This window comes from Chiloscyllium plagiosum, unplaced genomic scaffold (genome assembly GCF_037043375.1).
Source record: "Chiloscyllium plagiosum isolate Xiang-an unplaced genomic scaffold, Cpla_swu_hap1 HiC_scaffold_29, whole genome shotgun sequence".
Taxonomy (NCBI): domain Eukaryota; kingdom Metazoa; phylum Chordata; class Chondrichthyes; order Orectolobiformes; family Hemiscylliidae; genus Chiloscyllium; species Chiloscyllium plagiosum.
The window spans coordinates 18,529,008-18,552,743 of record NW_028270167.1 but is presented as its reverse complement, the minus strand read 5'-3'; the positions used below and the strand labels follow the sequence as shown (position 1 = coordinate 18,552,743).

At 38.0% G+C, this 23,736-nt stretch overlaps 1 protein-coding gene across 2 annotated transcripts in view; it reads right to left on the bottom strand.

The window, feature by feature from the left end:
* Window positions 1-23,736, bottom strand: part of LOC122540669 (A disintegrin and metalloproteinase with thrombospondin motifs 8-like) — a 42,021-nt gene that overhangs the window by 1,786 nt on the left and 16,499 nt on the right. The window contains exons 4-8 of one of the 2 annotated variants that reach the window (XM_043676711.2): window positions 21,855-22,147; window positions 19,542-19,728; window positions 17,577-17,755; window positions 13,074-13,249; window positions 12,051-12,139 (exon numbers count right to left, since the gene is read on the bottom strand). In XM_043676711.2, the coding sequence (XP_043532646.2) occupies window positions 12,051-12,139; window positions 13,074-13,249; window positions 17,577-17,755; window positions 19,542-19,728; window positions 21,855-22,147 (924 nt within the window). Of the gene's footprint in view, window positions 1-10,530; window positions 12,140-13,073; window positions 13,250-17,576; window positions 17,756-19,541; window positions 19,729-21,854; window positions 22,148-23,736 lie in introns of those variants that run through there. The other variant, XM_043676710.2, reaches the window with a different exon arrangement.

Below are 23,736 nucleotides of genomic sequence, written 5' to 3'. Positions count from 1 at the left end.
AGTGATTGAACTTAATGGTTCATCTTTAACAATTGAATTCCTTAGTTGATTGCCCTAATGCCTTACAAATGAGACTGAACTAGATTCTCAGCAACTCACCTCCCCACCCTCTGACCTTTATATCTAGAACGAAAAGGGCAGCAAATACATTACTTGCAAGCTTACATCAGGTCATTATCCTTAATAGAAGCTTTATGCACTGGGCCAAATTCATGGAACTCAATTTCTAATAGAACTGTGGGTATCGCTATGCCCAAGGACTGCAGAAGGTTTACCACCACGTTTTCCAGGGTAATTGGTCATTGACAATAAATGCTGGTGTATCCAGCAATACTTTTATCCCATTAATGGATGATAAACATGTGTGGGCCTAACTTTATAGAAATGCTTTCTCCCTTCCAATGGATTAGAGTGTGGAATGCATAGAAATGCAATTTAGGGTAGGCATCCTTGATTCCAAGTTTGTACCTTTAGTCTCCATTTTTAAAAAAAAGTCTGTGTTTTTAGAAGTTCAATTCAAGCTTCCAGCTGGTGAATTAAATATCATTATTTGACAACAAGCTCATTTTTGTGACAACAAGCTGACTTAAAAATTGCATCAAGTTGGCATTAGACATCCATGGAGCTCTCATGGTCTGTCTCTGTTCTGGTTGAGTGGTCTCATTCAAAAATTGCCCTCATGCTCTCTACTTTTGATTCATTGTAGCTAAGCGATTTCAAGGTTATACTTTGGGTGTTCATTGAAGTTCATTGGGTGCTGCTCTCACCTCATGAAATAGCTGTGGACTCAATACTCATTCTCGTGACTTGAGTACACAATCTTGGTTGACAAGGTCATGCAGCATTGAGAGAGTGCCAAACTGTCGGATGTACTATCTCTCAAATGCTGGGTCTGCCCTCTCAGGTGGATATAAAGAATGACTTTTAACCTGATAAAAATTAAAAGCTCTTGAGTAAGTTAAACTCAAGGGATCTTATAACTCAGTTTGGAAGACAATAAATGAAATTTTCCTCAATGTTTGTGCCAACACTTATCACTCAAAATAATATCATTGAAAACAGATTTTCTGGGATTATGTTGATGACAAATAGTGTTGGATGATGGTTATTTATATGGCAGTTTTTGATAACTTATAATATGCTAGCATTGCTGACAAGGCTAGCAGTTATGTCCATTCCTAATTGCCCTTAAGTGGGTGATAGTAAGACTCCTTAGCCATCTTAGTGACTTGCTAGGCCATTTCAGAAGGCAATTAAGATGCAACTACGTGTGGCAATGGAGTCACATATAAGCCAGACCCAGTAATGATAGCAGATTTCCTTCCTTAGAGGAGATTTGATCCACATGGGTTTTACAACAATCCTGCAGTTTATAATCACTGTTAATGAGACTAGCATTATATTCCAGATATATTAACTAACTCAGCTGCCATGGTGGAATTTGAACTCATGTTTCCAAAATGTTAGTCTGGGCCTTTAACACTAACACTATCATACCATATCTCCACCATGTAATCATAATGAGAGCACCCAATTCTATTTAAAGAACTGTTGAACCAATCCATATTATGCATGCTTGGCTAAGAGCCCACACTCTTAAAAGGATTAGTTCAGCAGGAGTTCTGTTTCAACAACTGAGGAGGACTGATTGATAGGCATCTTTTACTGGCTATAATAGGTTAGTCTTCCTGTGGCTTTTTATCAATTTTTTAATTCAAGATTAAGAAGTGTATGGTGTTTAATTTTTGGTCCTTGATATGTTAAGAGCTTAACACTTTGAAAGGGCTACAGGAACAGCAATTCTTATTCAAAATATGATTTGTGAAAGGGAGTTTTATCCAAGTCGTTCCACAGAAGCCAATGATACTACTTAGCACATTGTTTCTGTATAAAGTATATACTGGGGGGACCATGAGTTGGTACAGGGGTTATAAGGGATGGGGGATGGATGGGAAAGCATGAGTTAGCACTGAGTTGGAATGTACTGGGCATGGGAGAAGGCATGGTGAAGACTTTTTAAATTTACTTTTCAAAAGTTCCTGAATGCAGACTATTGTTTACAAGTCCTCTGAGGGGCTGTTGCTATGGTTCATTTAGAAGCTGGCCTGACTCTACACAAATTGTGAGGGTTTGAGAGGGAGGAGATAAGAGATGTCTATCCCCTTATTGGAGCTAACCAGTTCAGGACTGCAAACTGTGAAATCACTATCCACATGCTTATCCCAAGTCAGTGAAAGATGGGATGTTAAGAATGGGGCAGTAATCCTGGAATTAGGTCCTGACCACCATTTGTAAATGATGCTTGGGTCTTTCTCTCTCCAAAAAAATTGGAAACAAATGACAAAATCTTACAGGAGCCTGAACAACATGGGTTGTGGTGAGATATGAGCCAGTGTCAAATGAGAATTCTGGCAAGATTTATCTCAACATCGTGAGTAACATTCTGCAGTCTTTTTGTATCTACCGAGCAGCAAGATGAGTTTCTTGTGAGGTAGAGCTGGGTTGCCAATTAAGGGGGAATTATAGTTTGTTAATTGTCTTATTAATGCCACAATTTGCCTCATTAATAATCAATTATATTTCTCAGCAAGTGTGCCTAACGAACTGGATCTCAAGTATTCTTGACTTGAAAGTCAGAGTGGGCACCTGGTAACTTCAGATGAACCCTTACTCCAAATGGCTTCCATGTTGGGCACAGGGGCAACAACTCTCAGGGTACACTCCATGGGCACCAACCACACTCACCCCAAGTCCATAGACACTGGCAAATGACATACGCCAGCCTCTTAAAAACCCTCATGGCTTTCTACAATCCACTTGCACATCAATTTTGCACTTAAAAGTAGTTGGTTGGGCTGTACCGGGAACTAGCATTATCATACTGCTCCAAGGACACTGTGTGCTCAGAGGTATGCACCCAACTTATGGACTGGACCAGACTTCAACTCTGGGCTGTTTGCTTGATCTCTTAGTGATCACACACTTTGAGCCTACCTTATTTCATTTAAAATGACTTAATTCCAGGATTTCTGCCCCATTCTTCAGAAGTCTAAGAACACCAGGTTATAGTCCAACAGGTTTATTTAAAATCACAAACTTTTGGACCTTTGATTAGTGAAGCTTTTGACTAGTAATCCTTTGATTAATGAAGTCAAAAGCTTGAGACTATAACCTGTTGGACTGTAATCTGGTGTCATGTGACTTCTGACTTTTTCCACTGCCATCCAATACTGGCATCTCCACATCATATGCTCCATTCTTCGCATCTCATCTTTCACTGGCACAAGTTAAGGGTGTGGATAGTGAGCCCACACTTCTGGCTTGGTTAGCTCCAGTAGGCTTGCATCATCCCTACTCTGCATTGCCTTCCCTTCCATTTTTGCACTTTCTCCCCCTGCCTCAGTCAGAGGCACTGGCTCATTGTACTACTGCATTGTCTTATCATTTATTGCAGACACAAAGCCAGGAAACTTGAACAGGTTATCCTTTGTCAAGCTGGAGAAGGTGGCCTCTACTTAGGGAGTCCCAGCACAGTAAGTTAAGAATGGCCTCTGAGACCAGTCCAAGGGCTTGCATGTGGTCAGTTGGCCACTTGACTGGTCAGAGCCTGGATATTCTCCACATAAGTTGGGTAGTTGACCATTCATTTTGATCCTTTCGGCTGTACTGGTGGTTGTTTTCCTTCTGGAATGAGAGAGAAGGAGGGGCTACGTAAACTGATAGCACAGTGGGCATGGAGCATTAGTGCTGTCAAGGATTGGAGTTGGTGTCAGTGAGTGAGGGAAGTTGATGCAGATGATAGTGGACATGGTGGAGCATGAGCCTTAGCAGAAAGAGGGTTAATGTGAGTATCAGAGAGAAGATGGTGGTGGAATGGAGAAGATCAATACCTTGCTTCTCACAATGCTATGTATTCCTCTAATTGGCTGAGGCTTGACTGTGGCTACCTCAGACCGAGCTGGAACAGTCGGTATTGGAGTTTCTCTGCTAGTCCAAGGGGAAGAGAATATCCTGTACGTACACTACACCTCAAGGTCCTTGCCAGCAAAAGGGGCCTCTAAATTTCCCTTGTCTGCAATGTCTTGGGCAAATTTCAGGAACAGTAAAGGGCAACTATGAACTGACAAGGCTTGTCCACAGGTGAACAATGGCCAATTGCAGACAATTAAAGTTAAGGATAATTATATGGTACATTAGAATGATAAGTTGTGATGAACCAGAATATGCCCCACACTATAGATACCTGGGTATGATTGAATGCCACTCAGACATTGTTTCATAGAACTGTTACCTTCTTAATATATTTGGGTATGAATAGTTTCCTCTAAATTTTTCTTCTTCCCCAGAATGAGTTGGCTCACTGTGCGGTTTGATTCCCAGCTGCTAGTCATTTTTTGTTAACTCACCTAATGGGCACTATTTATATATGAATGTCAAGAGCGAGGCTTTGTAGGCTATTTACTGTGGGGTTCAGTACCACAAGAACTGCGTCCACATTATGAGCGTACTTTAGCACTGTTCAACGATATCTTCTAAACCAGTGTGGTCTAAGCGGTGTGGTCTAATCCCTCCTGAATACTGCTGCTGATGTAAAATAACTCCAGCACTGACTGGGCACGGTAGTCAATTAAAGATACAACAGCAATTTTTTTTAAGTCAAACTAGCCTGAATTAAAGTCTCCAAATGGTCCTTGTATTAGATTTTATAATGCACCCAGTAAACCAACTCCATAGTGCCTTTAATATACTTAAATGTCCCAAGGCACTTTGTAGGAGTGCCATCAAACCAAGTTAGACACCAAGCCAGAAAAGGAGATATTAGGCAAGATAACCAAGTATTAGCTAAAAAGCAATTTGAGAAAGAAAGAAAGTTAGGGTAGCAGAGAGGTGGGGTCAGAATTCTATAACTTGGAGCTTCAGCAACTGAGGACCTGATTGCCATGGGTGGAGTGATTAAAACTGGGGAAGGGCAACATGGCAAAACTGGAGGAGTATAGATGCCTTGGGGACTTGCAAGGCTGGTGGTGGTTATAAAAATGTGGACGGTCAACATATGAAATGTTCAGAGCAAGAATGAGAATGGTAAAATCAAGGTGGTGCCTAGTTGAGATCCAGTTTAAGCCAAAGATCACAGACGTGATGTGTGAAAGGAACTAGTGCAAGTTGGCAGAATTTTAGATGATTTTAGATTCATGGCAGGTGGAGGATCGATGTGCTTTATATAATAGGAGCTGAAGTAGACCACTCCTCTCTTCAAGGCTGCTTTTCCATTCAACAACATCATGGCTGATCTGTCTCTGTTTTAAATTCTACTTCAAATTTAGACCTGCTGACAACTGATTCACCTCAATAACAAACAATTATTCACTTCTATCTGCAAAATATTCAATGAGCCCACCCTCCATTGCCTTTTGAAGCAGCGTGTTTCAAAGTCATACAACCCTCTGACACAATTAAATTATTTTCACCACTACCCTGAAAGGGAGATGTTTAATTTTAAATCAGTGTCTCTTGGCTCTGAACTGACTCAAGGAGAGGAAACATCCTTTCTGTGTCAACGTTGTCAGTGGCATTCATGGTCTTTATACACTTCAATCAAGTTACCCCTCTCTCTCCTGAACTCGATTCAAACTAGTCCATCCTGTCAAATATATCCTTATGAGACACAATTTTCATTCCAAGTATCAATCTCATAAACCTCCTCTGAACTGCTTCTAATGCATTTACATCCTTTCTTAAATAAAGAGATCAAAATTGCACACAGTATTCAAAATGTAGTCTCACCTTGTGTAACAGAAGCATAAATCCTTATTTTTATGTACAATTTCTCCTGTAGTGGAGAATTACATTCCATTAGCCTTCTTGATTATGTGCTTTACCTGCATACTAGCATTTTTGACTTATACACCAGAACATTTAATCCCTCTAAACCTGAGAATTGTGTAGTAATTCTCTGTTTAGAAATACTCTTCTTTGTTATTCTCCCTGCCAAAATGAATAAGCTTACATTTTCTCATTTGTATTCTATTAGTTAGATTTTTGTACACTCACTCAACTATTCCATATTCATTTGCCACAACTTGTCAACCTATGTTTTAGCGACCTTACCTTCACTGTTTGCATTTAATACATTCATGCAAATTGTAAAATGATGAGACCCTAGTACAGACCCCTGTGGGACTAAACATGATCCATTTTTGATGAAACCATACTGTCTCTTCCTGACTCTCTTGAGTCTGAATGTGTAGCTATAATCTCTACAATAATGATTGATTCTAATGTATTCCCCATGACAGATGTCAAGCAAAATGGTGTATAGTTTACTTCTTCTAATTCCCTCCCTTCTTAATTAGAGGGACTGTATTTGCCACCATCCAATCTGATGCAACCTTTCCTGAATCTAAGGAATTTTGGAAAAGTAACATTAGTTTACCTACACAAGCAATTCAATTTAAGATGAAGTTTATAAGATCAAGACACATGTCAACTCACAGCTCGAAAAGTTTGCTTAGTACCACTTACCTCCTGATTGTAAGTTTCCTAAATTCATCTCTCTTTTCCTAGTCCCTGAGGTATAGCTATTACTGGATTGTATTTTGTACTCTCTTTAGTGACATCAAACAAAATATTAACGTCACATTCTCACTCTCTGGAAGACCAACACTCACTTTACTTCACTTTTTAATTTTAACTACCAAAAGAAACTTTTGATATTCATTTCTATGTTGCTAGCTATCTTCCTTTCATGCTCCAAGTTTTTTGTCTTGATTAACCTTTTACTCATTCTTTGACTTTCTTTTATTATCTGGCCAATCATCTGATCTGCCAGTCATCTTTGCATATTTAGATTAGATTCCTTACAGTGCGGAAACAGGCCCTTCGGCCCAACAAGCCCACACCGACCTTCCAAAGAGCAACCCACCCAGACCCATTCCCCTACATTTACCCTTGACTGATGCACCTAACACTATGGGCAATTTAGCATGGCCAATTCACCTGACCTGCACATCTTTGGATTAGTTATATGCATTTCCTTAATTTGATACTTTCCCTAATTTCTTCAGTCAGAAAGTGAGTTCTTTTTTTTGGTTTTATTTTTCTTAATCTACTGACTGAGTATTTTGAAACATCCCCTTAAATATTTGCCATTATGTCACTATTGATCTATCACCTACTCTTTTCCATTTCAACCAGTTCAGCTTTCATGCCCACAGTTACCTTATTTAATTTTAAAATGTCAGTCTTACACCCAATCTTCTCCCTTTCAAACTGGATGTAAAATTTAATCATATTGATTGATGCTATCTAGGGGTGCTTTAATTCTGAGGTTCTGTCACATGAAACAATCTGTAGTTGAATACAATTGCTCTCAGTTCCAAAATGTACTGCTCTAAGAAACTAAAGCACTGAATGACCTCCTCAGCCCAGCTGCTACTGCCAATCTGATTTTTCCAAAATTATGTAAATTAACTCTTGTCATTCCTGTATCCTAGACATGTATATCTCTTGTTGTATACTTCATCCCACATTATGGTTTCAAATTAGGAATGCCAGTGGACCACTTCCACTAGTGATCTTTTTCCACCTATTATCATTCTCCATCCAAATCAATTCTACATTCTGACCTCCTCAGCCAAGTTCATCTCTATCAATTGCAGAAATGCTATCTTTGATTAAATGCTCCTTCCATTTTTATCTAATTGTTTACTTTTCTTGAGTGTGGCATATTCCTGAAGACACAGGACCACGAGAGGCAATCCCAGAGCCCATGACTCAGTAATCACTACTGGGTCATATTAGTTATTTTAATGCCCAGTAGAGGTAGAGCGCTATATCTGCAAGATAGATGGCAGAAATTCACAAAAGATCATCAGACAGCACCTTCCAAATCCACAACCAATTCCATCTCGGAGGACAAGGGCAGCAGATTCATGAGAACACCACCTTCAAGTTCCCCTCCAAGCCACTCACCATCCTGACTTGGAAATAAATTGCTGTTTCTTCATTGTTGCTGGATCAAAATCTGGGAATGTCTTCCCTAAGGGCATTGTGGATCAGTCTGCAGCATGTGGACTGCAATGATTCAATAAGGCAAGCTCACCACCACTTTCTCAAGGGCAACTAGGGATGGGCAATAAATGGGCAACACTCACATCACATGAATGAATAAAAAAGTGTACAATTAATTTGTTTACTTTGTTATGAATGCTACATATATTAAGATACAGAGCAGTTAATTGTTTTTGTGGTATATTTATAATATTTAGCCTTGGTTGTTGGTGTATTGCTAGGTTTTTTTTTCTTTCTGCCTTCTTGCTGTTCTCATTATCCAAATCACTATCTTCCCCTCAAACCCTGTCTCTACTCTTTGATATGCCACATCTTTCTACATTTGATAGAAATTCATTTGAATAGTTAGATCTAAAGGTAATAAAGGCACAGTCAAAAGCTTCAGTAGCAGATGAGCAGAGGTAGGGGCTGGGCAAACTAATGTTGCAGAGGTAAAATTGGCAATCTGAATGAGGACGTGGCTATGAACCAGTAATCTCACCTTGGTGTCAAATACTTCATCAATATTGCAAACAGTGTGGTTTAATCTTGGAAAATGCAGAGGAGAGGGATGGTGTTTGTGGTTGGAATTGAAGATGATATTTATTTGGAGTAAATTTATGTTCATCCGGTAAATACCTGACAAACTGTCGGACAATTATGTCATACGATTGCTACATGAACAGTCTTTTGTTCCTGAGCACTACTCATTTTGAATCTACAGTGGGATAGATACTATAATTTCTCATTTCTTTTATTGCACATATAAACCATTGCATACAGACCTGGCAGGGATTCACTGGGGAATTATGAAGTCTCAGATTTTTAGATAGTCTTGTTGACTTTGATCTGTTTCCAACTATCCCATCTGTCCTAATTTGTTAACAACCCAAATTTTGGAGCTTTGTTTGTCTATCTCAGTTATGTACAATTTTGAAATTTTCATAACTTTTCTCATGTTCATTGTGAAAGGACTTTTCCCACAAATCTGCAATGAATTGAAATATGCTTGTGCGTGGGTTGACTAGACTTGATTTAACCATGATCTCCTCAATGTAATGTCAAAAAGAAGGGACTAACTGGAATCCATATTATATCTCTTGACTCTTGGAAAAGTTGGAAATTACTGCTGAACATTAATGTTTACAAATTAAAAGCTACTCAATCAAATTTAATTCGAAGTCAAATATTACACTGGACAAGTAACTCACAGGAAGATTCTTAACTAAAACGTGTTAGTTATTGACTCCAATGTTTAAAATACCACTTTTATTATGTATTCCTTGCAGTTTGATGTGCCACATAATGTTTGGGTGAGATAATTCAACAATGTTTGATTCTAATCCAATTTTCCATTTCAGACGTGGAGTGTGAAACTTTTACTCAAACTAAAGTTAAACAACAGTATTATGTGATGAGTTTCATGATATGTGCTATTTTCTCAATGCAAAATAATTCCTGCAAGTCTGCAGTTCTCAGAACTTGTTATCTGACATAGACATTACATTATTTGTGCAAACTGGTTCTCTTAGTCATTCAATGATCCATTAGTTTAAATCCATGTCTTCTGTACTCCATCATTCAGTCCTCATGAAAACTTCATTTTTGAACAGACATGTAGATATGAAAATCTCTGCAGAGTAGACATTGCTATACAATTGTGCCTGGCCAGCTTGGAATATTGGTTATTCATAGAACCTTGAGATAAAATTCAAGCCAGCATGGATTGTGCATAAACAATAAAAGGTGTTGGCTTGGAAATCAAATATATTTTACTTATTTCAAACCTTTTTCTTCTGCTTGCTGCATAATTATGTGTAAAGCATGAAACGTTTTTTATATCAGTCATGGGAAGAATTTGTATTTCAAACTGTGTTTAGGAGTTCTACTGATATGCATTCTGCACAGCAATCTAAGAACAGGCTTTGATACAATCACAAAAATTCAGCTTTCACTATTACTGAAATTCCCTTCGATGTATTTTTCCTTCTTGCTCAGAGAAATGACAACACACTTCTGTAATTAGTTGATAAAAGGTGATGGGCTGGGTCTTTTGTTGCTAGAAACAGCAATGTTTTCATTGGTATTGTTCTCAAATCTACTAATGCCTCAGTGAAAGCTGGAATAAAAGGTTAAGACTCAGACCGTACTACAATTCCACTGCATTTTTTTCTATTAAGAATGGTAACTCTAGCATTATGATGGTTTGTTAATGAATTTTACCATGTATATTAATATGTATGTTTACTTTGACTAATTAACATTTAAAATCCTCTGCTCACAAAACAAGATTTTGATTTAGTTTTGTGGAGATGAGAGATTTACAATCACATAGATAAAACCAATGATGTGAGTAATGCCCATCAATGGAGTTTTGGGGAGACAAAGAAAGTAAAATAGAAGGAATAACACACGAGATAATGAGCAAAAGGAAAGAATTATTTACCTTTTTGTTTAAAAACATAATTCCAGAAGGTAGAATAAAAGTTATAGTTCATGATTTATTGTGCGAGATTAAACAGGGCTGTTGACAGAGCAAATTCTGCATTATTCACTAAAGTGGCAACGTTCTTACATGATCACAATTTTATAAAGTATTCATAAAACAATGTCAACTTATTTTCACGTGCTCTCAGTTTGACTAGAATCTCCTTATTTGCCACATAAGAGCTAAGAACCAGGTGTGCATCAAAGTAAAGCATCTATACAGATAAAGGGGAGAAGAAAGTACTCTTGTCTGTAACACAGCAGCATCTAAAAAACAATCTGAAGTACAAGATATAAACTGTACAAAAATAAATAGCTTTAAAAGGAAGCTTAAAAATAACTACACTCCTTCATTGAAGGTATATGATACCTCAGGTACTCTATATATAGTATTGGAATGCTACATCTGAATTACTTTTAAATCTTCCATAAAATATAGACACTGTTGTATGGGACTGATATGTAACAAACTATTATAGACACACCAAAGGCAGTACCTCTTAATTTTTAAATTACAGTTACTATGATTGCAGGTTTGTCATCTTTCCAATGTCGACTTGTTGAGCGTTAAGACTGAAACAGCAGCATATAGGAAAAACTTACAGTATATTAGCCTAACTTCTGAAAGGCAACGTTCTCTATCATCTGAGGTAGATCACTATCTGGCAAAACAACAAAAATGATATACAGTGGTATTTGCTCTCTTACTACAGCAAACAGGTCTACTTTGTTGACCTGTTTGGGTCAGTTAGTGCATTTTCTCCATTTTTCTATGGCTACACAACCCTGAAGCTAAGCAAGGTCACGTCTGGTTAGTATGGGCTGTCAGATTGTATTTCTTTTCACATTAAAAAGTAGCCATATTTAGCACTCCTGCAAGAAGCACTCCTCAGTCACAGATTTGGGTTTTTTGGAAAGATCACATTTATCGTCTTCTGTGGTTTTGCCAGTGTATTCAACGCATAAAGCAGTTCGCTTCCTTTCTCCTTTGCCACAAGTTCTTGAACAGGAGGACCAAAAGCCTAGTTGCCAAAGTGGGCATGGCATATCAGCACAGGGTCTGATGTCTTCTGGCTTCAATGCCCAGTTGCATTCCAAGGATACGTTGCCATCTTGGTCCTTGCATTCTACATTTCTCCTCTGCCAACCAGATCCACAGGTACGAGAACATTCTGACCATTCTCCAAGCGTATACTGAGAAGCAATGGATTGTTTTATGGCATTAGGGGACTTCTTGTTAGTTTTGGCTTTCTGCTTGCTAAATAAAACATCTTTAGGGATGAAAAAACTGTACTTGACCCTGGGAGGTAATGTATCTATACCAATAGACAGCAGCTGAATTATCAGCGGCTCCTGGAGCTGATTGAAACTTTGAATTCTTTCCAGAGTGGTAGAGGAGCCACTGTACTTGAGAATAGCCCCACCGATCGGAATATCTTGTTCTACTGTTATCACAGAATAGTCTCCATTCAGAATGTACTTATCATCCAACAGCTTCACAGCTAGATAATTACCATCATGTTTAATCCCCTTATGGCTCCGTTGTTTGATATCTATATTGGTTGCTCCAGCAGGGACTGTCACAATATCATTATAGCCATACCTAGGAACACAAGAAAAGAACACAGACCAATAAAAACTAAAGTGATTAATTTCTTTTCATCAGATTTGCTGTGACGTGTGACACAATGAAGGGCTTTTAATAACATAAACAAAGAAGCATGAAATGTTTTCTCTGAATTTATGACAGACCGATCTTCAACTGTTTCTGGACGTTAGTTGAAATCACAGTGAAAAACTGGAGATGAAGGCAGTCTCCCTTTCATTCAGTAACGTATTTATACTGGGTTGGGGTCAATTTTCTTAAAATCCCCAATTCCACCTTGAAGAAGGTTAACAATTAGCAGGTCTAATAGGATGCCAACAAAATCACCAAGACACAGAACTATTCAGTCCATCATTCCCATAATGCGTGATATGTCTTTAGCTCCAATTGTCTTCTCCTCTAGTCTCATTTTACTCAGAATACTTACGTAATGGTTCTTTCCAGGTTATAGATAAGGATCCATTGTACTAAGGATGTAACTATTGACCCAGCCATTTTATATATTTTAAGATTGGTGTTTGTTATTGGTAATTTGTGTTAAGGTTATTTTTAATTGTTTGACATCCTCGTATTCATACCATTGCCTTTAGTAAGAGGGCAAATGTCCTTCAGTTGTTTTTATTTAATTCTCAAAGCAACTAGCTTGCAAGAGACCAATCACTCTTTACAATAGGTTTGAATGTCATGATTAAAATACCAAATTCAGAATGCAATATTGGAGTGTTTTAACTATTGCATGCTGCAATTAATATTTTAACTAATTCTATTTATAAATTTAAAGTTAGTGAACCTAAGTTTACTACATTTGCTAAATAATTTTGCCTCCATCTATAGGATCAAATTATAGAAATGTTTCCAAACTACCAAAGCATAAATCATCCATTGGGTTTCTTGTTAGCTCTTAACTTTGAAGAATATGAAATTAATATACCTGGACTTGTTCAGAGAGCCACTTATTTTCCTGCATGTTGAGCTATTTCCACCACATACTGCACACTTGTCAAATTTCTTGCTGGATCCAATGACATGGTCACAGCCAGCTTTTACACATTGACCTTGGACACAAACTGATGTGGTATCAGGACCGCATAAAGTTCCATCAATCACCTGCAACACCAAGAATTGATATAAATTAGTTTTCGTTACATCATCAGAAAGATGCTTTGATGTACAACATTTGGAAATGTGAGTATAAAGTGAGTTAGTATAGTGGAGCAATAATTATGTAAAAGGTTGAGGCGTCAAGTGGAATGCAAGGGTGGTAATATCCTGCTATTTTGTATTACCAGCTTTTATAGGTGCACCATAGAAAGCATCCTATCTGGACGTATCATAGGCTGGTATGACAACTGCTCTGCCCAAGACTGCAAGAAATTACAGACAGTTGTGAATGCAGCCCAGTCCATCACAAAAACCAGCCTTCCTTCCATTCACTCTGCCTACACTACACGTTCCCCTGGGAAAGCAGCCAACACAATTAAAGACCCTTCCCACTCTGGTTCTACTCTCTTTCATTGGGGAGAAGACACAAAAGTTTGAAAACAAATACCAACAGATTTAAGAACAGCTTCTTCCCCGCTGTGATCTGACTTATGAATGGACCTTTCATATATTAGAGTTCATCTTTTTCTGCATCTTCACTCCAACTGTAACACTACATTCTGCATTCTGTCCTATTACTGTGAACTACTTATGTAAAGTTTGACTTGTCTGTTTAGCACATAATACAATACTTTACACTGCATCTCAGTACGTGGAACAATGGTAAATCAATTTTTTTAAAAAATCCAGTCATACTTGACATAATGTTATGAAACATGAATAATTGTTTAGGATAGGCTTTTGAAAATCCCTTGAAAGTTTGGAGTAGAATATCTTATTAGGAATAAACAGTGGTGCATTCCAGTCTGACAAATCATTCTTTTTCCTGAAAAAAGATGGAAATTTTATATCAGATTTTTAGTCTAGAAATTTTAATATTCTAGACCAGTAACCCTTCAAATTATAAACTTTGGTTTCACTGTGCACTGTGGTTCATGCTTAATTTATCTTAGCATGTACTTTTGTACTCAAAAATCTTTCAAAGACAATAATTTAGTTGAAAAGTATGCTTTGCATTAAAACACCCACAGAACTGTGGATGCTGGAAATTAGAAACAAACAGAAATTGCTGGAAAAACTCAGCAGGTCTGACAGCATCTGTGGAGAAAAAGCAGAGTTAATGTTTCAGGTCTGGTGACCTTTGTTAAGTTTTTATTTTTGCTGATGGTTTACATAAAGTATTTCCTTAATAATGGGAGACTAGGACGAGGGAATTACATTTACAGCCAGTATTTTTTTTTGTTCTGCCTGCCTCAAGCTAAAATTGCTAGCTAACTTCTGGAGCCAAGATGGTACTGAAAGCCTATAGAACATGTTTTTTTCCACAGTATAATAACATTTTACAGGCCAGAAGGAGGCCATTTGGTCTTTTGAACTTTTGCCAGCATTCCAGTTAGTACCATTTCCCAGCCTTTCCCTATGCCACTTCTAACTTTTTTCCTTTAAAAGGTATTTTCCCTGCTTCCCTTTTATTGTCAGCCCTGCTCCCACCGTGGTTTCTATGGAAAAATAATAGTTCCATTATCCTTACATTTTAATATTTTGATGTTCGACATAAATTTATGCCCTCTGGCTCCTCATAGTACAGAGTCTCACTTATCAGATTCAAATTATTCGATTCTACCAAACTACATTGTATACAGCAACTCATACTTCAAACAAAATAGAAAAGTAATTTGTAGAAAAATATTGGAAAGCAATATTTTTAAGCAGTAGACCCTTTCTAACTATTTTGTGAGCTGTAAGAAACTAAACAATTTAACAAAATTGATAGATTTTCAGAACTTGTCATTTTCCATTGTTATAAAGCTGAAGTTATTTCTCCAAAACTGTTAAGGACACAACATATTTTGCAATTGTTCTTTTGTAACTATTCAATACTTTATTACAGAGTAGAAGAATCTTTACAGAACAAGTTTTTTGCATGATACGAAATTAATGTCTCCAAAAATAATTAAATGCAAATGTCACAATATGGTTAAAAGTCTTAAATTGATCACATCAAAGCTCTTTGGTGCCAAAACATGATTCATAGTTATAATTCATCCACTGCAATAAACAGAACACAGAAGTATGACAGCATGAGTATTATCCTTGACAATCTGGACAGCATTTAAAAATGATTAAACATAAAATGCTTCAATACCCTTTATATTGAGGGAATTCAGTGGTTTCTTATTTTGTATAGAAAGAGGAAAATGCTCAGGAATTAGTTTTGCCAATCATAGCTGGATCATTCAATTCTCAGCAACAAATTGATACCAAGACTTGAATGTCACTCTTTGCTGGTATGTGCTTTTTAAGTCTATGATGGACTATAAAAGATAAAGATGCTGTAAAAACCAAACAAAATCGAGCCAAGTGAAAAAGGGAGTAAATGATTCTCCACTGATTGGAAAAATCAGTAGAATTGCTGCAGTGACCGATATTTATTAGACTGTATTTTAAAGACTACATTCTTGTTTTTTTTCTTTCACAATTATACATGAAAACTTGGCATGAATAACATTTCTTCAGCAGAAGAGAATCCATGTGAACGCCCAGCTTTCACAATTATCCTTAGTTTTGTGCTACCTCAAGCTGCTTGCTCAGAATTATCCTCCAGAAATACTGTTATTCCCTCCTCTCCACATACTCAGTTTCTCACATTCATGTCTCTATTTTCTCTCCTCACAGAAGAATCAGCAAAATTCCAGGGAGAAGCCAGAAATGGAATCAATCCATTTGGAGCCAACTTGGCGGTCAATGACAACGAGTGGCCCTGGGTTGACTTTGAAGAGTTCTCGTTCCAGAAGACTGCAATGACATGCTACCCCAAACATCCTGATACTCATCCACAGCAAGACAGCTGATTCACAGTCTTGACTGTTTTGAGCCACAAGCCTAAATTTATCCCTTTGTCCTGTAAAGTAGCACATAACTGAGGAGAAATCAATGTGTTGCTGCTGCTGTTCCTCATACTGTTGATGTGGCTGCTCCTTTTGTTCTTCAGAGGGATGAGCAGTGAAGTGGAGGTGCAGTTCAAAGTGAATTGATTCCAAGACAGGTGAACTGACTTCCAAGGAATTGGAAGTCATCTGCCAAGCAGTAAGAGCACTCTCTCAGAGAAAGTGCAGTGAGTTGTAGCTTCTCACATATGTATGGCTGGAGTTCTTCAATTTCACAATCTGAAGGCTTCCCAGTCAGTCAGTGAACAAGGACTGCCCTGCTGTGTTCTCATCTGAGTTCACACGGCATGATCCACACAGGTCGAGAAACCTGCTGTGTTAGCTGCCAAAGTTGGAATTGTGCGTTAAAACCTTGATTAATAGTCTCTTTAAATATTTCACAGACTCACCAGCAGCTCCACAGGGTGTATTTGCAAACTCAGCCAGGTTAAAATGCATTGTGGGCGGGAGTGGCAAGGTGACTCAGTAAGGCAGTATAGAGGCTCAGTGGTTAGTACTGCTGCCTCACAGCACCAGGGACCTGGGTTTAATTCCAGCCTCAGGCGACGGTCTACGTGAAGTCTGCACATTCTCCCCGTGTCTCCGTGGGTTTCCACTGGATATTCTGGTTTCCTCCCATAATCCAAAGATGTGCAATGGATTAAGTGAATTGACCATGTTAAATTGTCTGTCGTGTCCAGGAACGTGTAGGCTGGGTAGATTAAAAATGGTAAAATGCAGGGTTATAGGGTTACGGTAGTGTGCTGGGTCTGGATGGAATGCTCTTTTGAGGGACAGTTCTAACTCTATGGGCCAAACAGCCTTTCTCTGCACTGTAGGAATTGCATTATTCATGGTTTGTTCCTAAACTGGTCCCACTTTGATGTGCTCTACCCATTAACTCCCCCCAACTACACTTACAGTCTCCCTGTGACAGTTAACATTCTGGGCCATATCAATGAATCCCTGTTTTGGAGTACTTATCCAGTAATCCAACAATTTTATGCTACCTTCAATGACTCGTTCATAAAATCACCAACTAATTTATTTTGGTTAAAAGAGATGTTCAACAAGTCAGTTCAGAATACAGAACGCAGTAGATAATTGAGATGAAGTAATTTGGAATCTGACAGTATGGTAGGATGCCAAGAAATATTTCAAAAATATAGCGATGCTCAACTTTAAACTACAATGTCGACAATAAAAACATAGCTGTAAAATATTATGGAACTAAAGCAAAATGCAGCAGATACTAGAAATCCAAAATAAAAACATAAAATGCTGGAACCATTAATTTCGGATGGTAGCTGAGAGAAACAGATGCTGTTTGATATCTTGAGTATCTCCACAATTAATGCATTTTAGTTATAGTTGTAAATAGCTGTCTATTGTAAGGAGGTACTTACTTTGGATTCAAACACTTTAAAGTCAAAGTCACTCTTCACTTTGGGACGGCAAAACAGTTTACACCGATCTCTTGGGGACACGCCCGAATATTTGGGTATCCAGTTTACAGTGTCGCCAATCAAATCTTGATAATTCCAACTGTTGTACTTTTCACATTGCTCCTCCCTGAAGCTTTTTCCTACAGCAAAATAAACAAAGTCTCAAGTTATTTTCTTTGTGATACATTGGGAGTAAGCCCTAATTTTGTTTTAAAAATACTTACTGCATTGTAACAGGACTTAGATTGAAATTGCCAAAACTATTCACCCTTTCCAGAAAACTGTAAGAGTCCAATCAGTGTACCAGACAAACTTGTGCTTACATTTGTTGGGAGTTCAAGTTGGCATATTCCTTTCAAACCTTGAAAGCAACTTTTGAAGGAGAATATAAGGCAATTTAGTCATAGGATTACTAAGCAGCATTTCATGCCTGTCACTGCCTTCCTGATTTATATGGAGGGAAGCCAACACAATTGATGGCATCACAGGAGTTTCAGATCCCGGGTAATGGAAGTACCTCCAATTTAGGGGGAGGCAATGGCATTATGGTGTTATGGTGGTATTGGGGCAGCGCAATGGTTAGCACTGCTACCACGGACCTGGATTCGATTCCAGCCTCAGGACACTGTCTGCAATGAGTCTGCACATTCTTCCCATGTTTGCATGAGTTTTCATCTTTCCATCTGGGTTCCTCCCACAGTCCAACAATTTGCAACTTAGGTGGATTGGCCCTGGTAAATTGCCCATAGTGTCCAGGGACGTGCAGGTTAGGTGGATTAGTCATGGGAAATGTGAAGTTACAGGGACAGGGCAGAGGGCAAGGGGGTGGGGGGAAAATTTTGAGAATGCTCTTCAAAGGATTGATTCAGACTAAATGGACCAAATGACCTCTATTTGCACTGTAGGGATTCTATAATTATCATAAAATGAATATTCCAGTGTTCCAGGTTCTAATGTCCTTGGGAATTGGGTTTCAATCTCACCATTCAACATAAATCTAGAATAAAACTGGCTGAACAGTGACCATGCAACCACATTTTCATTAAAATCTATCTAGTTCAGCAATGTCTTTCAGGGAATAAAATCCGCTGTCCTCACTTGGTCTGGCCTTCATGTAATTTCAAATCCACAGCAAAGTGGTTGAGTCTTAAATGCTTTCTGAAGTGGCCTAGCAAGCCATTCAGTTCCAGGGCAATTATGGATGGGCAATAAATGCTGACCTTACATTCAACATCCACATTCAATGAGTGCAAAATAATTTGTCGTTGTGACCCAGAAAGAGTGGTCAGAGCCCAAGTTAATGGTTCCAGAGAACAATGGAGAGAAAATTATCCACTTCACCTGCACTCCCAACTGAAATGTCTGATGTTGTTGCACATGAACATATCCCATTCCTCTGCACAATTCATCCATCAGTTTACAAACATAATACCTCAACGCTAACATTGGGTAAGTTTGCCACACTCTTTTTCCCTCACTATCTCCATGCCCCAGATAGACAGCTCTCAACTTGGTCAGTGCGGCTGTTGAGCAAGTGCTGGAGGGCCTCCCATTGACACTCCAGTGCTGGGTTCCTGTCCACCATTTCTGTTTGATTGACGAGCCTATTCATTCAACCACATTTGGTTCAGGAATTGAATTGGAGTATCTAAAGCATGCTGAAAAGAGGCAGAACTGGCCTTGACATCTTGTTCCAACCCAGAATGGGAATTCAGCTCCAGGTTTTATGTTTGAAAGCAGCTGAGCAGACAAATCTCAAAATGAAATGGATCTGATGAGTTTTGATTTGTTATGTGCTTGTGAACCATTTACATTTGCAGGTTCTAAGCTTTATCTTCTTGGTGTAATTGCAATAACATTCCAGAATCATCACTCCGTTTTGACAATTCTACCAGTATTCTTAAATAACTAAAATAAGCTACTTACCAGATTTATTTGGGCAATCTTCTGTATTGCAGGAACGGTACCGCGTTCGCTGTCCTTCACAATATTTCCCACCATTTTGAGGCACTGGATCATTGCATTCTCTGAATGAAAACTGCACACCTCCACCACAAGTTCTGGAACATTCTCCCCATGGACTCCAGGATCCCCAGTTTCCTTGGACAACAGTCTGCAAGAAAGACAAAAATTCAATGCAAAATTGTCTGAAAATGTCACCTCGTGCTTGTAAACTGGTAGAAATTGAAATACCTTTAGAACTGAACTTTCCTCATTTACTGTGCACCATTTAACTGCTGTTACAGCTTTAATTAGCTTTCCAAATTTCTACCATAAGAAATTCAGCCCCAAATAAGGTCAAATGAATCACTTAGGTCATGATGCCCCCTTAAGCTAGCATGAATAATTTATCTGGAGTCATATGTACCTTATTATAATTTGAAAGAATGGTCAGCAAACTCTAAGATAAGTGTAGGCAAGGGGATAATGGATATCTTGACATCATCTAAAACAACAATTTTTTTGTCTTGTTTTGAACAGTTCTTTTTCAAGTGATTACCCACCATCATTTATTACGTAGACTCTTCTATCACCCATTGCATTGAATGTATGTGAAGGAAAGGACACTGGGTATGAAATGCTGCAGAAATTGGGTGAAGCAGTCAGTCCAGATGTTGTCTTGAGGTTTGATATGAATTTAGCCAAAACACTTTCCTACTGATGATTGCATTAGTGTAAAGAACGTTCTTGCCAAATATGTGTTCAATGAAAATTAAACTTCCCTGCACTCTGCTTGATGATCGGACTCAATTTCAAATCAGCAGGTATTCTCGCAGCGTGACTTGTCCTCAGTAACTGGACAGATGTATTGGGAGGATATGACCAACTTTGGCTCAATTATTGGCTGCTTTGTTTTGTGAAGAAGGAATAGACTAATACAATAGAGCTTTTGCATAGGATCCTTACAGGAAACAAAGAGAAAAGACTTTCACCCCATCACTAAGGACTGGATTTAAACTGAGAACACTGACACATGTGAATTAATTGGTACAGCCAAAGCCTGCCACTCCTCTGTCTACCTGCATTATTTTTATTTTTAACACTTAATCTGTTTCATTGACAAAATCTCACATAATCAAATACAGACCCTAATACCAAATACGTATTTTTAATATTAAAGTAGTACAGTTAAAGTTACAGTATTTGCAACCAGTTTAAAGAAATCAGTATTCCCTTTACATAAAAGTGAAAAAACAACTAAGATATCTTAAAATAAATATGCTAATGGTCCCTTTAGCAATTTCTGGTTTTGTTTCGGATATTGTAAACGTGTCGCTAGGACTAAATTAACTAGTGTTCTAAATAAATTGTGACCGTTCAACAATATTTTCTCAGTCTTTCTTGTTACATAAAATATTGGCATTTTAATCTTCAACTGATGCCCAAAAAACAAGTGCCGGGTGATACGAATTGGGACACCTTGTCTACCTGTTAGATGCCACAAACCTTCCTTACACCGTTTAGAAAGTCCTTTAAACACTGTTTTTTTCTCCTGTCTTTATGCATTCATGGGAAGTGGGCATCACTGGCAAGGCCAGCATTTGTTGCCCATCCCTAAGGGCTAGCTCATTTCAGAGGGCAGTTAAGACTCAGGCACATTGCAGTGTGTCTCAAGTCACAGGTAAGCTAGAGCAGGTAAGGACAGCAGTGTTCCTTCCCTTAGTGAACTAGATGAGTGTTTACAACAGTTGCTTCTTAGCACCATGAGTGAAACTTAATTCCAGTTTTATTAATTGAATACAAGTTCCAGCAGTTGCCATGGTGGGATTTGAACCAATACCCTCAAATTAGATTGCTAGTCCAGTGACATGACAACTATGCTGACACCTCCCCCTTAGCAGTGATCTGATGTTTTTTTGGAGGGGGAACTGAAGGCTCCTCAACGATGCATGTTGAAGTCCTGTGCTGTTTTAATACATCATATTCTGAAGAAGGGTCACTTGGCCCAAAACATTAATTCTGCTTTTTCTCCACAGATGCTGCCAGACCTGCTGAGTTTTTCTAGCAATTTCTGTTTTTGTTTCTGATATTGTAAAAGTGTCGCTGGGACTGAATTAACTAGTGTTCTAAATAAATTGTGACTGTTCAACAATATTTTCTCAGTCTTTCTTGTTATGTAATTATGAATTATGTATTTTTAAAACCATTTGCACCAATAGAGCAAATAAAATATTGGAGATATTAAACTCAATGTGATAAACAATCGTGGGGGAAAGCCCACACAATTACGCACCTTACCTTCATGCTAGTTACCTCGTCTTTCCCAATACACATGCCATCTACACAGATTTTGTTCTGGCCACATGGAGTTCCATCTCCCCATGGGAGACTTCCATTTCTGGTGAGACACTCAGTTTGATTCTCACACCTGCACCACAGCTGAGAGCACACATCAGACTCGGACGTGTTTGGACAGTGTTGGCAGTTTTCCCCGAAAATCTGCTGGCACTGAGCATCCAAATCGTATGCCTGGCCTGGCAGCTCAGTTGGCAATGGAATTGAATCCACAGGAGCATCGAGCAGACAGTCACCTGAGAAGAGCACCAGGTAGAATCAGGAATTTTGTTTAAGTTTTGCATATTTGACATATTTTTAATGAGTATATTCTGTTTTGACAATGGATGTAAATGGATCAGATATTTATGGAACTCATGACATTACACCTGAACGTGGTAGTTTATCCATCCATCTTACACCTGTTTCGATGTCAATGCTTACAAGGAATTTCAAAACAGCATCTGCTCACCTGCAAGTAAGTTTCATAATTGACTAACCAAATTGTTTGCAACATATTGATAGTAGCCATCAACTAATTTTAGCCCAAAATTTTGTATCCCTATCTGGGACATGCTGTAGAATGGATGGGGAAAGAGACCAATATTGGGGAGAAGAAAATTAGCTGGAGTTCCAATAATGATTGAATATCAATATTTACAACTAAGTTGGGTTGGAAGCTGAAATGATCGTTCTTCCTGATTGCATATGTCCATTTATAGTTTCAGATTTGCCCAGCTAATGAGCCCTGCAGATTTTCATTTCATCTATTAAAGGTGGTTGAACAAGTTTACACCAAGAACATGAAATGAGTTTATATCAAATTAGTTGCCAGTTTTACATTGTACACAATTTATTTTCTGTTGGAATCAATAAGCTTTTGAAGAAATGCACACTGTTTTTGAGCTATTACTGCAGACCAGCTTTACCTTGCAGAAGTCCAATGTAACATTCAAGAAAAGGCAGTAGATGAAGAAAAATTTAGTTTTGGTACTGCAGGCATAATTAATAAATATTAGTTCAATATCTACTAAAATATAACTTAGAAAATGTTAAAAATACAAGTCAGTTAGCACTCAAGAAGGGAAAGTATTTTAGTTGGAATCCACTAAAACTGAAACAGTATTTTTTTGCAGTTTGGATCCTATCCGTGGTATACCATGCGTATCAAAATATTCCTTATTATTTCACCAATGCAATTCATTTATTGATTGTGATATCATTTAACAATCAACCACACCTAATATGAATTGCAAAACTGATCACTTTAGAATTGACAAAAGACCCCTTTAAGGTATGTGTACATTTATCTTCATTACTTAATTACTATTTAGCCACATGATGCCTCTTTAAACAACATGCTGGCTATTATTAAAAATCACACAACACCAAGTTATAGTCCAATAGGTTTATTTTGAAGAAATAGTGCTGCTTCTTCATCGGGTAGCTGTGGAGAAAGTTCATAAGACACAGAATTTATAGCTAGTTATTGTTCGGCTTCCTGTCTGAATAACGAAAGGCAGACAGAATTCGTGATCAGAAGCTGTCAGGCCTGTTTAGTGTCTTCAGCGTTCCTGTGTTTGTTTCAGATTTCCACACTTCAGCGTGTACAATATGTTTATGCAATTGAAAAAAACCTAACTGCTCTTCTATAATTTCCCAAAGATAAGTTATCAGGATCAATTTAAAAATATTATTGTACAAGTTTCCAGAATTTTATTTTTAGCATATTCTCAATATTCTTCTTCAGTGTCGAGTCTAATGTCGAACATTAGATTTGGAGTAGTACCTTTTTCTTTAGCGGAGCCTTAAAGCAGTTTTGAAATGGATGACTTTATACTTCCAT